Source organism: Ascaphus truei, chromosome 6, assembly GCF_040206685.1.
Source record: "Ascaphus truei isolate aAscTru1 chromosome 6, aAscTru1.hap1, whole genome shotgun sequence".
Lineage (NCBI taxonomy): Eukaryota > Metazoa > Chordata > Amphibia > Anura > Ascaphidae > Ascaphus > Ascaphus truei.
Window position 1 is genome coordinate 21,766,431 of NC_134488.1, and position 18,942 is coordinate 21,785,372.

Consider the following 18,942-nt stretch of genomic DNA (forward strand, 5'->3'; position numbering starts at 1 on the left):
GCGGAGGTTCAGGCCTCCTGTAAACATATAAACCTGACAGGTTGTCAAGGATTGGACTTCAGCTGAAGTGGATCCCAGTGGCAGAAACAGCAGGGAGCGTAGTAGGGGTCACAAGCAGAGGTCAGAGGCAGGCGGCAGATAGCGTAGTCAGGTAACAAGCAGAGGTCGGCAACGAGGAGACTGGAACAGGATAAAAGCAATAGCTAGCACAGCAGTGAACACAGGAACCTTGCAAGAGCTAAGGAACCAGTATAAACAGGCAAGGGAGGAACAGGAAAGGGAGGTTTATATATGCAGGCTGAGAGGGAGCACAGGTGCAGAGGTGTCAGGTATCAGGGTCTGGAATGTTCCTTAGTTTAGCAGCAGCAATTCCGGTGGACAAGTATAGGTACTGCAGGCTAGAACAAGACATTGAGAGTGGTAGCATGGGTACAGCATGGGTACAGCAGGCTAGAGAATATGACACAGGTAAAAAGCACCACACACCTGGTAATACATATAGATTCCCCTCACATGCACTCTATCTGCGATTGGGGGTGGGGAAACTGTGTTACACCCAGAAATGTCTTGCATAGGATGGGCAATTGCTTTGCAGGTAGTGTGTGAATAACGGCCCTGCATGCAGCAGCTACAGCACCAGGTGAGTACGCTGTTGATTTTGCTGTCAGTATTGTCTTAGTGTTCCGAGTCTGGACACAATGAAGGAACATTGGCTTGGCAGGTTACATCTGATTTAATAAGCACAGAGAAGGTCATTTGGATTGATATTATTTTAATGATAATTTGTTAGTAAAACAGAAGTCTGCTAATCCCAAAGCAGTGAAATAAAGTAACAGATAACGCAAGACGCGGGGGCCCGAATTTACTAAACAGCGCAAAACCGTAAGGCATCTTGTGGCCAAATCACTTCAATGGGCCTTTAATAGACCTTAACTCATTAAGCTGTGAAGGTGGTTGACGTTAACTTCTTTACTGCCGGAAGGACCTGCAATACAATGCAATGTAAAGCAGTGTTGCCGGCCCCTCTGTCTGCACAGGGGTTGTGATATATAATATATATATATATATATATACACACACACACACACACACACGGTGTCTCAGGTGTAAGATGTGGCAATATTCCCTGTAGTGTAAAAGAATAGAGAGTACATCTGGGGAGCCTCTATAATTGGCCTTTTAAACTCTTCAGTGCTGGAGGGGTCAGATGCGCAGAGTAGCTGCGTGCTCCTGCAGCACTGAGGGGGTAAAGTTGAGGGGACGTACCTTCTGCAATATATAATATTTTGGAGATACCATCGCTGAAGGGAGGTGATGGCCTATTTGTGCAAACCAACATGTTTTTTGCTAAAAGGGAGTTTGGTAAAAGTGAATACATGGGTGCAGAGAATATTTAATTTTATAATTGCAATGGACTCGTGGAGATTCCTGCTATTTAGACTAGTCCCAGGTTAGACAGGGCAGAGAAAACATTGCTATCACATGTAGCCACAGCTACTAGATTAGCGATAGCATTCCATTGGATAAAGTCATTGATACTGTCGCTCTCACTAATAAGGGACAAGATCTGGTCAGGATACCCAATGGAAAAGCTCACATGCATAGTAAATGCCACACACCACAAATTTACCCGAATATGACAACCACGGTTCCAATATTGTAGAAAATCAGTAATCCCCCCCCACCCCCACGTCTAAGAAAAGACCAGGGTTCAGAGATCGAGATATTAGCACAAACTTACAAGCCCCTAAGGTTTGGAGACAAAACGACCAGAGGCTATGAGACAGCTGAACAGACAGTGATCACTTCAACCTGCTAAAAAGAATCAACTGAGGATGAGAACAGCTACAGTATGTATAGACTGAAACAAGATATAATTGATTGTGAGTAACTAACTCAACTTATTTTTTTTATGTACCCCAATCCCTTTTCCCCCACCTACCCTTTTATTATTTCGGTATTATATGCCCCACCCACAAAAAAAACAATAAAACTTTGAGTTTAAAAAAAAGGAGAGTTTGACTCACTGACAGCTTTTATCTGGCTCCAGGATGACTCCCCCGGAAACGATCATGGGTGTCTCTCCCCAAGCTACCACATCTCCCCTGGGATGTGACAAATGGCACTGGCTCATTAACTTGATGACGTCAGCACTGAGCAACTGGCTCCAAAGGTTGAGGTGACTCATCCATCCATTGAAGCCATTGGAGAATAGTCCCAAGAGATCAGCACGGTCTTTCCCCAGTAGAGTTACCCCTCCACCTTTGATCTCATACCCCTGATGCACATTCTTCTCCTTTCCAGGCAGACCGCTCACCCACAACTCTGCAGCTCCACTGCTGGAGTTCCAGCGCACGCAGTAATGCACCCAGTCTTCCGATGTGTGGTGCAGGTCGAAGCTCAGAAATTTCCCTCCCACCCATAGCCCTACATCAGCCCCCACATTCAGCACAAGCTCATTGTTGCTATCCCTGGTAGAGTAGGAGAAGACGGTCTGGTTGTCCTGGTTCTTGGTTCTCACCCAGACACAAAGGGTGAATTTTTGCAGCTGCAAGGACTTCAAAGGACGGACTTGTACGTGAGCAGCCGGGTGATCACTGGAGAAGTAGTAGGAGGGGTAGGAGGGGAGCTCAGATGAGTCTGTTGGGAACAGGACAAAAGGGGGTAAATCTGGGTTCGAGGAGGAGGATGTATGTAACAGCAGAAAAGCGGAAAGTCAAAGAATGTGAGGTAGAAAGAAAGAAAAGCTTTATTAAGGATCCACTAGAGAACCCATTAAGTGATTAAAGAGGTTAGAAAAATATCTACACACTGAGCAAAGCAGAATGATAAAGATAATAGAAAGTTCCCTTAACCACGCCCTATGCGTAAGAGTGACACTGGGGAAACAGACAGTAGTTCTGCAAAACGCATAAGGCGTGGCTAAAGGAGAAGGCAAGACTCAGCTGGAGATTCAGAGATGCTGAGGCATTTCCATGATGACATGACGTCATTGCCGAAAACCCAGAAGAAACAGTGCACGATGGCTAGCAATGGCAGTGTTTCCAGAGGGAGAGTATGGGATAAAGGATCTATGGAGAAATTTGCTTACTGAAGGAGCATCCACTCCACTAACCTGATTTCCACATCTTTCTGCTTGAGTGCAAGCACCTTACTTGTGAGTATGAATACTACTGTGCTTTTATTTGTATTAATACATTTATCTGCACCATAGAGTGGTGCGTTTGTGCTCTTCTATTCCACTGCAGTTTTTTGTACCTACCAAAGAAGTTTTGGAAAACTCTTAAAGAGGAAGCACCAACTTGTTTATGGACAATATTATAGGAGGATAATTTGTGTTGACACCTGACCCAGTCCTACAATCCAGGGCTCATAGTAGGTTATCTTTTACCATTTCTAATATTATTTGCTTCACTTTACAAAGCCATTAAACAAATATTAAAATGGCAGAGAAAGCGTTACTCACTTATTGATTTCATTATTATAACTCCAACATGTCTTCCTAGGGGGGGGGGGGGGGGGACTACATTTGAAGGACAGTCCATGAAACTTTATGAAGATTCTGATTATCCTGACACTTATGACATGGACATGTGTCACTATGGAGGTCATTTATTTAATCGCTATCGTAGCACTATTGCACGGGAACTCCCATTAAAGTCATTGGGAGTTTCCATTCCATTGGGCCTCGATCGGTACTATTGTAGTTTCATGAATAATCTCCTATGTATTTCCTTTAATAACCCATTGCAAGTAATTGTTTTCTGGCCAATTTATTAAGACTTATGGATTCAAGGTCATTTTGTTGTCTCATAATTCTATTTTACATCACCCTGCTCTGTACACCTCACACATATCCTCTTCTATTGAGATGTGTGTAGGTTTCACTCGATTTCGTGATCCATATGAAAAAGTTAAGTTGTTCTCATACAGTACTTACAGTAATTCTCTTTTCCTGGAATCCTTCCATGATAGTGGGCACACTTGGATTTAGCTCAGCCTCTGGCCAGAATAGGACAGATTTTTTTTGTGTAGGTAGTACTTCCTATAAGTAGCCCCTCCTCCTACCTGCAAGCAGTCTTAGGTTTTCCCACCAGTGTAAATATACATCACTATAATTAGTACATTAACATCTAAGGAACAGGGAAGATATGCCCACTGCCATGGAAAGATTCCAGGAAAAGTAAATTACTGTATGAGAACAATGTTCCTTTTTCCTGTTCACCTCCCTGGCAGTGGGTACACTTGGGACGTACCCAAGCAGTAGTAAACCAAGACAGAATAAAAAATAAACAGTAAACAGAAGTTTATTCAGTTACTACCACTTATAATACCCTACGGCCAAAGCTTGCGTCATCAGAGGCCTGAACATTTCATTTATAACGTCTTATAAATGTATGGAATGACGACCAGACAGTCGCCTTGTAGAGATCAGCAGGAGAAGCTTGCGCTCTGAATGCGCAGGACGTTGCAATTAACCTGGTAGAATGGGTTGTGACCTTCACTGGAGTTCTCCCTGGCCTGGTCATAGGCTATCTTAAGGCAACATTTGATCCATTTTGCATTCAATGCTTTTGTAGCTGGCTGTCTCTTCCTGGAACCCTTCAGAATGCTGAACAGCTTGTCTTACCTTTTGTAAAGTCGGCAACCCTGTCTATGTAGTTTCTCAGACAGCGAACATCAGCTAGAGAATTCAAATCTTCTTTGTTACGTGATGTTGGATTTGGACAAAATGAAGGAATAGCCATTACTTGGTTGAGATGGAATGGAGAAATACCTTTCGGTAAGGAATGATAAACTGGTCTCAGCATAATTGTATCCTGATGTATAACCAAAATAGGATGCTCTGATGATAATGTCTGTAGTTCTCCAATTCTTATTGCCACTAGGAACACCGTTCTTAGTGTTAACATCCTCAAATTAATTTGAAGCATTTGTTCACAACGAGGATTTATGATACACTTGAGAACTAGAGACAAAAGCCATGGGGGAATGTTCTCTTATCTGTGTTTTACAGCCTGAAGGAACCTCTTAACAAATGGATCTGTAGACAAACGCCTTTCCAAAAGACTAGACAGTGCTGAAACTTTAACTTTTAAAGAACTTAGACTAAGTCCTTTGTCTAGTCCATTCTGAAAAAAAAAAACTTTAAAAGAATACCTGGGTCAGCCTCTTCAAAATCTGTCCCAAATTATTATATACTTTTGAAGTTAAGTGCTTTCTAGCAGTCATTAAAGCTGTGATACTTATTTATTTTTTCTGACCAAATTGCTGCTCAATCTCCAGGCTTGAAGAGGCCAATTTTGAGTATTAGGGTAAAGTATTGGCCCCTGACTCAGCAGGTCTTTTAGTACTGGAAAACTAAAGGGAGGTCCATTTGCCATGCATATGACTTGTAGACACCACGATTTCCTTGGCCAATTGGGCAGAATTATGATCACCTCCGTCTTGTTTCTTATATTTTTTAATGAAACAAGTGCGTAGTGCTAAAGACCATATACAGAGCGGTACAAAATGATGATGTATATAAATGGACGCTGGTAAGACAAACCCTGGATATTGTATAACTATGTGAGGACGGGTACTGGGTGTGGCATACTGGTTGGATATCCAACAAATGATAAAAATGAAGGTATGATACGCAATCTATCCAGAAACCATAGCAAATAAATCACCCTAGCAAGTACCTAACGTCCTTTAGTTAATGCAGGAAAACATGTAGCAAGCAAAACTCACTGATATCCTACAACGTCCACGTATTTCCAAGTTCCAGGTGTTTTTCCATGAAAAGGAAAATGCGTTTTCCATAGAAAAATATTTAATGGTCATAGGACAAAAAATAGCAATGGTGTTGCCCTACCAACGCGTTTCATGCTAAAAGAAGCGCTTTCTCAAGGTATACATATCATATCATCCACGTTGTATTTATAAGTAAATGGTAAGATAACTCACCAATCGTAAAAAAATACCTGGGATCCGCCATATGGCGCGCGCGTCAGCACCTGGCATTTCCTGATGACACATGCGCACCCCCGCATCGTGCATGCTAGTCCCGCACTGAACACATAATCCAAAGCAACAATGAGCAAAGGCATGAGTGGTTCGCGCTTGCGCAATAACCGACTCCAGGCGTGCTCACTGTTAAACGAATGGACAGTGCCCACAGAGCAGGGAGGCGGCGTATGAACCAGAGCAATGGAGTGTCACAATGACACGCACGCGCATCACTGCAAACAAAAGGGTATGCTGCACACCAAATAGAGAAAAATATATACATACAGTTTACCGGTGCTGCTGGCATCACCACAGCTAACCCCGCACGGGTCATATGCATTAATGCAACGGTGATCGTCAAACCAGGAGGTACGCGCTCACGCAGTAACTACCTCTGGTGCGATCACCATAAACAATGACGGGGCATGACTGGAGAACGGGAACAGTATGAGAAGCAGCGCATGCGTATCAGAAAGACATCTACCATGGGTGCGTGCACGTGACATCCCATCAGCAAAAATAATATAACTTTATTAACAAAAATACAACATGAAGAAAACATTTAAAAGAAACAAACCATCAGTGACAATAATTGACACTTTTTTTTTAAAAGATGGTTTATATGTTAGTATAACTATACATATGAAATTTAACACCTAAAGCTAAATGTATATGAAGCTGCAGATCCAAATAACTGTTTTTGAATAATTGTTGAAAAAACAACAACAATAAAACATGATACACCATGATAATACCAAATGCATATATAATGGCCATAAAGTACTTTTGAAAAACTTAGTTAATGAATAAAGGCTGTTATTAATAAGTTATCAGTCCAATTGTATACATAAGAGCCTACAATTATGGCTCAGTATAACATATTGAATTCTAATTTAAATAACATTTTTGATTCAAATCTAGAAACAGATATGACCATTACATATTTCATTAAAAAAAACAGCAACACCAATAACAAGATATCCCATCAAGAGAAATTGCAACAACAAAAAAGAAAGCGAAAAAAAAGAGGGAATGGAAATAAAGATTATTATAATATGAGAAACTGGGTTAGATTTAGGCTGACCATATTTCCTTGAGACAAAAACGGGACATTGGGATGGCAAAAACAGGACGGGTCATCATAAACAGCCCCCACTATCATCATACCTCCCCAGTCCCTTTCAGCAGTCCCCCTTTATCATCATAAACACCCCCCACCCCCAATATATATATATATATATATATATATATATAGATGTAGCCAGGTCCCCCTCGCGTGTAGCCAGGTTTCCCCCCTCGCGCACTCACCCCCTCCTTCCCCCGTTGCGAGCGCGCGTGTGGATCGGGCTGGAGCGGAAGCATAGTGATCCCTGGTAGCTAGGGACGCGAGCGGCGAGCAGGCCGGTTGCCGGGGACGCGATCGGGCCGTCGCTAAGGCCGCGATCGCGTTGCCACCGGCCCGGCGGCTCGGGAAGCAGGGCGCCGCATACACAGGGCTGTTGCGCATGCGCAATGGCAGTGCACAGCGCGGGAGGCTCAGACAGCTCGCGCATGCGCGAGAATAGACTGCCAGCCCCCAGGGTGCTTAGGGGCAGAGACACCTGACGCCAGGGAGCCAATCAGAAGGCCAGATTCCCCTGCTCCCAGTTAGATACATTTCGCGGGGTTTTGCAGCTACGCAGGCACTCAGGATCCGGACCAGCTAGGGGTAAGAGGTGGATGCAGGGGTCAGTGACCCTCTGCATAGGCCAGCAGCCCCCAAGGTCCCAGTTAGGTCCTGAGCCACCTAATAGCTTGTGGAGCTTAGGGACAGGCCCTAGATAGGGACATTGCCCCATTATTTGGTCAAGTAGTCAGGGACACAGAGCGGAAGCCGTGCGGCCCTGCGAGGTGGGTTCTGGGCTCAGAACACCACCAAAGACCCTAACACCAGGAGAGACATTGTTCGCGCTGGACTTTCAACCCACGCGGTGTGGAGGACAACGTCGGATCGTGCGGATTGATATCGCGGTACCCGTGGCTGGAGCCCGGGCAGGTAACCTGCAACTCACGTGCACCAACCAGGCCTATCACCAAACATAGTGGCTGCGCAGTCACACACACATATGCACAGTGGTATTTGACTCTGGGAGTACGAGACATTTGGGTGGGGGTTACTGGACACAGGGTGGGGTCACATTGTGGGTGGTAGCGTCCGCCGTGACGCCTAGAGGTGGTAGCGTCCGCCGTGACGCCTAGAGGTGATAGCGTCCGCCGTGACGCCAAGAGGTGATAGCGTCCGCCGTGACGCCTAGAGGTGGTAGCGTCCGCCGTGACGCCTAGTGTGGTTAGTGTCCGCCGTGACACCCAGTGTGGTTAGCGCCCGCCGTGGCGCATGATGATGTTATTATGTTAATGAGTGATATATGTGTTTCCATGCAGTAAAGCCAGTCCTGTTTTATATTCGTTCGTGTTGTGTGGTTGTTTCCTGTGAGGGCCTCCTCCCACTTCGTTGGGATCCCTCCCAGGTGGAGGCGTTGCACCTAGAGATGTATGATATGTATGTACCCCAGGTTCCCCAAGCGGAGGCTTAGGCTCCTGAGAGCCACACAGGTTGCACAGCAGGTAGTAGCGGCGGTATTCATAGGGAATACCCGTTACATTTGGAGGCGCTGCCCCACTTTGTAGTACCGTTACCCTGTCAGTCAGCATGTCTGCGCTCACGCCCAAACAAGTGGCCGACTGGGCCGAAAAGCTAGGAGAGCTTCTGCGACACGTGGTCGCCGTAGACGGAGTGCCTGCTGATGTCTCCATGTTTACTGTCTGCAGCGCAGTAAGGACATTACCTGGTCTGGCGGACGCCCGCCTCATCAGCAAGCACTATGACATTGACCGGCAAGAGAATACCCTATTGCTAGCCACTGAACAAGCTATACTTCCTGATAGAGGCCCACGAGTAGTGTATCTACCAGAGACTTTGCCGCACGGATGCCCTCTAATTTACCCGGGAACTGTTTCCAGTCACTTCACTTCCCTCCCCAGACATGAGGGTTGGGACGACCGAGATATGGCCGCCAGTACACCCATCCGATCAGATATATCCCTGCCCCGAGTGACCTTCTCTTCAGATGCTAGGCAAGGGGCCACCAGTTGGGCCGGCAGTCCGGCCACATCACCGGTTACTAACCGGTCCGTGAACAGTTCTACCCCAACCCCTAACAGGCAGCGAACAGCGATAGCCAGTGGCTCCAACAATGACGGCTCCCTGTTAGGAGTGACATTCCCGCAGCTAGTGGAAGCGATAACTACGTCCGCTCAAGCCCAAAATTATAGGAAATTGAAGGCGTTCTCAGGGACGGTCCTTGTCCCCACAGGCGAAGAGAGTATCGATTCTTGGAAGGAGCACACCCTCAAGGTGATCGACGAATGGCCCTGCTCTGAAACGGTCAGACGGCAAGAAACATCCCATGAGTGTGGAGGCAATGGTGTGCCCAAAACCTCAAGGACAGTGTCAGTATCCGGTCATCCTGGGGACAAATACGGATATAGTACGAGCTGTCATCAGAGCCTACTTGAAGGAGACTAATGAATTGCCAATGGCCGATACCCGCCTAGATCCTGTACTGAGAGAGGAGTGCAACCGAGTATATGCCCTAGAGCATCACGGGGACCTCTACAATCGTCAACGCGGACTGACGACCATTTCACCAGGGGGAGTGAAACGCATGGCCGTCTGGTGCTGTTATCCGGATCGGGAGGAGACCGATCATCTGTTCTCTCTGGAGAGTTATCCTGAGGAAGAGATCCAGAGAGGGTATCGGGTAATACCTGAAGTAAAAGAGTGGACGACCCGAGTTCCTCTCCGAACCCATGTGTATATCCAAAACATCTCCCCATTTCCAATGGACATCGATGTAGGAGAAAGTCTGGGCAGTATATATCCCGTCAGCCCGGTGGAAACCGTACCCCAGGTGAACGCCGTTGCAGTAGGTGAGCGGTTAGTCGACCTGGACTTCAACTTCGGGGATTCGACCCTGCCGACCGAGTGGAAGGATCGACTGACAGCCAAGCTGAAGGAAAGAAAAACAGTATTTTCTACCAGCGAGATGGATGTGGGCCGCAGTCGCAGCGCCCAACACACTATTAGGCTGAATGACGCCACTCCGTTCCGTGAACGCTCTCGTCGTATCGCCCCCAGGGATGTGGACGATGTAAGGGATGTCCTGGAGGAGATGAAGACCGCTGGAATACTGACTGAGTCGCGGAGTCCTTATGCATCACCCATAGTGGTAGTAAGGAAGAAGAATGGATCAGTAAGATTGTGCGTCGATTATCGAACCCTAAATAATCGTACGGTACCTGACCAATACAATCTCCCTCGTATTGAAGAGATCCTGAACGCTCTGAACGGGAGCCAATGGTTTAGTGTGCTCGATTTGCGATCTGGGTACTACCAGGTACCCATGAGTGAAGAGGATCAGGAAAAGACTGCCTTCGTCTGTCCCCTGGGCTTCTACCAGTTCACGCGTATGCCCCAAGGTATATGCGGAGCCCCTGCTACTTTCCAGCGGTTGATGGAAAAAACCATAGGGGACATGAATCCTCGAGAGTGCCTGGTTTACCTGGACGATATCATTGTCTTTGGGAAGACCTTAGAAGAACACGAGGAGAGGCTACTGAAGGTGATAGATCATCTTGGCCAAGAAGGATTGAAGCTATCACTCGACAAGTGTAGGTTTTGCCACACCTCAGTGACCTACGTGGGACACATCGTGTCTGCCCAGGGGATTGCTACTGATCCAGCCAAAGTAGAAGCGGTGGTGAACTGGCCGCGTCCCGATAATGTCGCGGAACTGCGATCCTTCCTCGGGATCTGTGGGTATTACCGTCGGTTTGTGGAAGGGTACTCTAGTCGAGCTAAACCCCTGAACAATTTGCTGAAGATATACCCCGAAGATACTGGGAGAAAGGCCACGTCGGCCCGTCAACCGTTTGGTCATAAGTGGACGCCTGAGTGTGAACGGGCCTTCCTGAATTTGAAGAAAAGCCTGACTGAAGCACCAGTGCTTGCATATGCTGACCCAGAACAACCATATGTCCTGCATGTGGATGCCAGTCTCAATGGACTGGGCGCTGTCCTTCATCAGAAACACCCCGAGGGTCTTCGGCCTGTAGCCTACATCAGCCGCAGTCTGACACCCAGTGAGCAGAAATATCCGGTGCACAAGCTAGAGTTCCTGGCTCTCAAATGGGCGATCACGGAGAAACTTCACGATTACCTCTATGATGTTACGTTTGAGGTAAGGACCGATAACAATCCCCTCACGTATATCAATACTTCCGCCAAATTGGATGCAGCCGGACATCGCTGGCTGGCAACACTATGTAACTACCGATTCTCCCTGAAGTACAAGCCAGGGCCTCTGAACATTGGGGCCGATGCTCTATCACGACGACCAGGATTGAGTGCCACTCCTGATGATGATGAATGGGAAGAGATCCCTGGACCTGGGATGCGAGCAATGTGTAGTATAGCGGCCGTCATCAATGATCAGGTCGCATTCTCTGAACTAAGAGTAGCCGATTCGTTAGGGTGCCAGTCGCAAGCGATCCCTGCTGCCTACTGCGACCCCGCAGGGATGAACATAACCCAGGACAAAGTCATAAGATGGAAAGACTTAGTAGACTATCAATTAAGAGATCCAGTGATCAGCATAATCCGACAAGCCGTTCAGCGGAAGAACCCTGCTCTATTGAAGAGTGCTCCCCGAGATCTGGTCGCGTTACTCATGCGTGAGGTGGACAAGTTCGAGATAGATAATTGTTTGCTCTATAGGGTAGTCCAATATCATAACCACCCTGATAGGCGACAACTAGTTCTACCCCAAAACTTGAGATATATGGTGTTGAAGTCTCTACACGATGACCATGGGCATCTCGGGGTAGAGAAGACTTTTGGGCTAGTCCGAGACCGTTTTTTCTGGCCCAAGATGCGGGAAGCGGTGGAACAACACTGCCGCCGTTGTTCCCGGTGCGTTCAACGCAAGACGTTGCCTACCCGAGCAGCTCCCATGGCCCATCTAAAGAGTTCTGGTCCAATGGACCTGGTGTGTATGGACTTCCTGTGTATCGAACCTGATAGTCGAGGAATCGGTAATGTGCTGGTCATCACGGACCATTACACCCGCTATGCACAGGCCTTCCCCACAAAAGACCAAAAGGCTATCACGGTCGCGAAAGTTCTATGGGAAAAGTTCTTCGTTCACTACGGTCTTCCAAACCGACTTCACTCCGACCAAGGGCGAGATTTTGAGAGTACTCTGATCCGAGAATTACTTAAAATGCTGAACATCGCCAAATCCCGGACGACGCCGTACCACCCTGAAGGAGATGCTTTACCTGAATGATTCAACAGGACCCTGTTGGACATGCTTGGAACCCTGAAGGGAATGCAGAAAACAGAATGGAGTCGTCATGTAGAAACTTTGGTACACGCGTATAACTGTACTCGCCATGAGTCCACGGGGTTCTCCCCGTACTTCCTCATGTTTGGGCGGGAGGCCAGACTTCCAGTAGATGTGCGTCTCCGAGTATCCACGGACGGGATATTCAATACCACTCATTTTAAGTACGTGCAAAGGCTAAAAGACAGTCTGCAACAAGCTTACCAACAGGCTGAGAAGTCTACAGCCAAACTGAATGCTGGTAACAAGAGACGTTATGACAATAAAGTCAAGTATCGAGAGTTACGTCCTGGGGATGCAGTGTTACTTCTTAATTTGGGAATCCCCGGAAAACATAAATTGGCGGACCGGTGGAGAGATGGCGTATATGAGGTGGAGTCACAGATGCCTGGCCTCCCGGTTTATCGCATCAGAGACACCGATGGCCGGGTAAAGGTTTGGCATCGTAATCATCTTCTCCCCATCCCCCAAGTGGGAGAAGAAGAAGAGGAACTACAGGCCACACCGCTCAACGGTGAGTTCGATCTATCAGAAGTGGGTCAAGAGACTGTAACTAACGAGACTCACTCTGAAACTCCGGAAGACCCTATGGAGGGACCCTCTCAAAGGGGCCATCCCGCAGAAGGGGCATCTCCCGAAGGAGCTACGGGTAAAGGGCCCCGTAGGCCAATGTGAAACCCAGTGACTTGGAAAAGGCGCTTAACGACTATAAAAGTGTTAACGACTAAAAGTACACAAACCGCTATTTTGAATCTTACTTTTTGTAAGTAGGTCACCATAAGAGCCAAGTCTCAGAGTTTGACATATATGTAATTTTCATACCACACTATGATTATATTTGTATTTTTTTCTGGGTGTTCCTGATGATGCTGCTCCCTTCCTACCCTGGATCCTAAACCCCCGTAGGCCAATGCCTACTAAGGTGGCACCAACAGGCCAGCCTTTGGATCCACAGAGCCCGTGTTTTGTACCCTCAGAGACATTTCTCCCCTCAAGGGAAGAGGCTAGGCCTCAGGACTATGCTTATTACTCCCCCGAGGGAGTTGCCGAAGAACAACTCCGACGGAGTCAACGAGTTAGGTACCCGCCAACTAGGGTTACTTACGATCAAATGGGGGCACCCCATTATGAGGCTCAGCAGTGTTCTCGTAGTAAGATACAGTCTGTGATTGTGATGCTCAACGAATTATGCAATCTCGTTTAGAGTTACCTGTGCTAAGTTATATGTTTTACTGCATTTTTATTATATAATTTTTGTACATTGGTGGGAAGTTATGTGGTCCAAGCGAGGACGTTGGAGTTTTCACCAGGGGGAGGATGTAGCCAGGTCCCCCTCGCGTGTAGCCAGGTTTCCCCCCTCGCGCACTCACCCCCTCCTTCCCCCGTTGCGAGCGCGCGTGTGGATCGGGCTGGAGCGGAAGCATAGTGATCCCTGGTAGCTAGGGACGCGAGCGGCGAGCAGGCCGGTTGCCGGGGACGCGATCGGGCCGTCGCTAAGGCCGCGATCGCGTTGCCACCGGCCCGGCGGCTCGGGAAGCAGGGCGCCGCATACACAGGGCTGTTGCGCATGCGCAATGGCAGTGCACAGCGCGGGAGGCTCAGACAGCTCGCGCATGCGCGAGAATAGACTGCCAGCCCCCAGGGTGCTTAGGGGCAGAGACACCTGACGCCAGGGAGCCAATCAGAAGGCCGGATTCCCCTGCTCCCAGTTAGATACATTTCGCGGGGTTTTGCAGCTACGCAGGCACTCAGGATCCGGACCAGCTAGGGGTAAGAGGTGGATGCAGGGGTCAGTGACTCTCTGCATAGGCCAGCAGCCCCCAAGGTCCCAGTTAGGTCCTGAGCCACCTAATAGCTTGTGGAGCTTAGGGACAGGCCCTAGATAGGGACATTGCCCCATTATTTGGTCAAGTAGTCAGGGACACAGAGCGGAAGCCGTGCGGCCCTGCGAGGTGGGTTCTGGGCTCAGAACACCACCAAAGACCCTAACACCAGGAGAGACATTGTTCGCGCTGGACTTTCAACCCACGCGGTGTGGAGGACAACGTCGGATCGTGCGGATTGATATCGCGGTACCCGTGGCTGGAGCCCGGGCAGGTAACCTGCAACTCACGTGCACCAACCAGGCCTATCACCAAACATAGTGGCTGCGCAGTCACACACACATATGCACAGTGGTATTTGACTCTGGGAGTACGAGACATTTGGGTGGGGGTTACTGGACACAGGGTGGGGTCACATTGTGGGTGGTAGCGTCCGCCGTGACGCCTAGAGGTGGTAGCGTCCGCCGTGACGCCTAGAGGTGATAGCGTCCGCCGTGACGCCTAGAGGTGATTACGTCCGCCGTGACGCCTAGAGGTGGTAGCGTCCGCCGTGACGCCTAGTGTGGTTAGTGTCCGCCGTGACACCCAGTGTGGTTAGCGCCCGCCATGGCGCATGATGATGTTATTATGTTAATGAGTGATATATGTGTTTCCATGCAGTAAAGCCAGTCCTGTTTTATATTCGTTCGTGTTGTGTGGTTGTTTCCTGTGAGGGCCTCCTCCCACTTCGTTGGGATCCCTCCCAGGTGGAGGTGTTGCACCTAGAGATGTATGATATGTATGTACCCCAGGTTCCCCAAGCGGAGGCTTAGGCTCCTGAGAGCCACACAGGTTGCACAGCAGGTAGTAGCGGCGGTATTCATAGGGAACACCCGTTACATATATATAATCAAAAAATAAATAGATGATACCGTTCTGTGGCTAACGAAATGCTTTTATTTGTGCGAGCTTTCGAGATACACTGATCTCTTCTTCCGGCGATGTTACAATGCCGGAAGAAGAGATCAGTGTATCTCGAAAGCTCGCACAAATAAAAGCATTTCGTTAGCCACAGAACGGTATCATCTATTTATTTTTTGATTATTGAAGCTCGGCTAACACGGTACTGATACCTCTACATGTATATATATATATACAAATACAAATTCCCCTGAGGAAGGTCCCATTCTGTAGGACCGAAACGTTGGGTTTCTGGATGTATTTTTGCTTTCACTAATACACTTTGATTTTCAACATTGAATGCTGTCTCTTGTTTACCAATCCTAGGAACGGTAACGTATAACTATATATATATATATATATATATAAACACACACGTATACATATTAGCGGATAAGGAAAGTAGTGCTACTGTCACGGCCCCTTTTATTCTCCAACATCTCCGATTTGTTTGGGTATTTTTTTCGAGTGCCATGCACATCACCGCGTTCATGCCGCATTCATGCAGAGACAGCGCTAATACATTGCTAATACAATGCACGCGGCCACGGCTTTAAATACCGGAACATGCCGCATCAAACACTGCATCTGCCCGAGGTTTTCAGAGTTGCGCTGAAACGGCCGCAGGAGGCTAAAGGCGGCCGCCACTGTACAGATACAGTAAAGCCCCCAGTTGGGTGAATATGCCAGACAATGCATACATTATGGTAGCATGGGGGGGGGCATTATTTTACTGCAATATCTCTTTACCAAAACATTATGTGCGTGGTGTGAATTACATTTCCACTCTATAAATCTCTGTGGGAACCCAGATCCAGGAGACCGGCCAAGGCGTTCTATACCCCGAGTAGCGGCACGTTTCCCCGTAACCCGGGGGGAATCCCGGGGTGCCAGAGACATGGGAGCAGGGGGAGGGTAACACACGCGGAGCCCATACCCAGAGGACTGGGATAGCCACATGCATGCACAGCCCAAGTGAAGGCCCGTCAAGGATAGGGGAGAGGCCCGGCCAGGGGAAGCCGCGAGAAACTTGCAAGGAGAGGCCTGACCGCCGCTGCCGCCGGACACTTCCCAGCAGGATGGTACCGGAAACAGCAACCAGTTCTCTGCCAAACACTCTAATTATTCACCCGCAAAACAGCAGGGACCATACAGTACACGCGAAACCGGCGCATGTTTAAACCAGCAAAGCGCATTACCGCAGGGACCGGCTCCGGTTGGTGGGGAAGCAGCTCCCGAATGAGGAGATTTCAAACCAACCGCGCAAAGCTGTCCAAGCTGGGCCAATCACAGCACGCGTAGACCTTCAAAGCAGCCAATCAGCGGCGGCCTGCCTTGACGGCGCGAAAAAAGCTGGGAAAGGGCGGCGGCGAAAACAGCTCAGGGCGCCAACGCCAAGCAAAATATTTTCACGCTGCAGTTTTAGACAGAGGAGCAAGAGGAGAAGCAGCGGCAGTCATGTTATAATAAAAACTATATAAAACGGGAAAAAATAGACATTTATATCAAAACGACGGGACAGTCTGTAAATAGTGAAAAAACGGGACTGTCCCGTTCAAAACGGGATGTATGGTCAGCCTAGTTAGATTACAACATAAGCTAAAGTCCATACTAGAGTTGAGGGATGAATTGTGATGGATATGAATTGTGATGGATATGAATTGTGATGGATATGAATTGTGATGGATATGAATTGTGATGGCTATGAAGCAGAGGACAACGATCCATAAGAGTCAGATGTATACACATAACTATTTGTTAAAGGGACCTAAGAATTTAAACCAAATGGGACCCTTGTCTTCATGGTAAATATCCAAAACAATTTGCGACGATCCAGAGCATTACCTCTGTCGCCACCCCTGATGGATGAAGGTACTTGTTCAATTCCTGAAAATGAAATGCTCCTATACCTCCTTGGCTACAGCAAGTAAAATGATTAGACACTGGATGTGTTAAGTCCCCCTTTTCTATGAGTCGCACATGCTCCATTATTCTCACTTTGAGAGCTCGAATAGTGCCACCCACATTCTGTTTTCCATAGCGACAGGTCAGCAGGTAGACTACAAAACGTGTATTACAATTAATAAACGTTCTGGTTCCAAACTGCCGATCCGTCGCTTCTGACAAAAAATTGGGCCCTGTATTCATATACTTACAAACTTTATAGTTTGAACATTTGTAAGTTCCTATGGGTAGAGGGGTACGCACAATATTTTCTGATTGAAATAAACTAGGGGACACGAAATTAGAAATAGTTTTTGCTCGCTTAAAGACAAACGTAGGTCCTTCCTGAAAGATGTCTTTAAAGGCCGGATCAACCGATAAGACATTCCAATGTGGTTTAATGATATTTTTGATCTGCTCTGATTGAACACTATACTGGGTAATAAACATTGGAGTTTGAAACGACGTTGTCTTCTTATTTTTATCCTTTCTTACATTTTTGAATAAGGTAGATCTGTCCATCACAATAACTTCCTCATTTGTCCTATTAAGGTCCGCTCTATTGTAGCCTTTCATGAGGAACCTACCAAAGAGATCCAGAGACTGTCTCTCAAAATCATCAAGGTTAGAACAATTTCGTCTTAGACGTATAAACTTTCCCTTCGGGATTCCTCTTATTAAGGGTCAGGGGTGGCAGCTGTCAGCTCTCAAAAATGTATTACGAGAGTTAGTTTTTTCGAAAGATGTCACTTTGAATGTTTTTTTGTTGATCAATAAACAGATACAAATCCAAATAATGAATATCGTGAAAATCATAATTATTTGTCAATTGTAAATTTAGATCATTATTATTAAGGCGATTAAAAAATAATAAAAGTGACTGTGCTCCCCCGTTCCAAATAAAACACGTTGGTAGGACAACGCCATTGCTATTTTTTGTCCTATGACCATTTATTAAATATTTTTCTATGGAAAACGCACTTTCCTTTTCATTAATTTTTTTCTGAAATTTGGATGCCAACAGTTGTGCTCTGTTATTCTCTACATACTTCTTATATTTTTTTAACAGTCTTTGAATGAGTGGTATAGTAGGGAACAAGTATTCTAGACTGAAAGTCCAAGGGAAGATGAGGGAAGATGAGCGCATCTGTGTGTGCTGCATGCGGATTAAAATGTCTTGAGCAACAGATCTGCGTATGTCTGGCCAACCCCGTTTATCTCTTTTCATCAGAAAAACCTCTGTCTTTAATTCCCATTCTCCTGGATGAATTAGCTGCTGACTGAGAAAGTCTGTGAATGTTTTGTTCCCCTAGAACCGAGGTGGGCAACCCTGTCGCCAATCGCCACAAGTGGCTAATTGGCCATGAAAGTGTGGCGAATTTGAGTTTGCCAGCTCCCACAGTAGAATAAACTTTTTCCTGACGGCGCGTGCTGGTTTCCATTTCCGCTTTCTGAATGAGTCATTGACGCAACACACGCCACACAATACACCCCTCTGCGTTCAGTTGGAGTCTAGATCCGACCTTGAACTGTTTTTTAACCTTTTTCCAATTTCTCCCCGAGAGATGGATAAGTGGGTGATTCGAAAATGAAGTGACCCAGCAGCAGGTGATAGTGCTGAGGTGATTGCAGCAGACGAACAGTGTGTGTTGTTTTAAATGTACGATTGAGCAACTTAATTTCTCAATTTTTACATGGTGTGACGATTTTCACTTCTCATTCTACATGGCTACATTGAAAAATAGGTTGCCCACCTCTGCCCTAGAATGTGTATTGCTGTAATATCTTGCAGATTGCTT

At 47.1% G+C, this 18,942-nt stretch overlaps 1 protein-coding gene across 2 annotated transcripts in view; it reads right to left on the minus strand.

The window, feature by feature from the left end:
• Nucleotides 1–755: 755 nt before the first annotated feature.
• Nucleotides 756–18,942, minus strand: part of CA6 (carbonic anhydrase 6) — a 55,633-nt gene continuing 37,446 nt past the window's right edge. For both annotated transcript variants that reach the window (XM_075603600.1, XM_075603601.1), the window contains exon 10: nucleotides 756–2,640. In XM_075603600.1, the coding sequence (XP_075459715.1) occupies nucleotides 2,024–2,640 (617 nt within the window). In that variant the 3' untranslated portion in view covers nucleotides 756–2,023. The remainder of the gene's footprint in view (nucleotides 2,641–18,942) is intronic.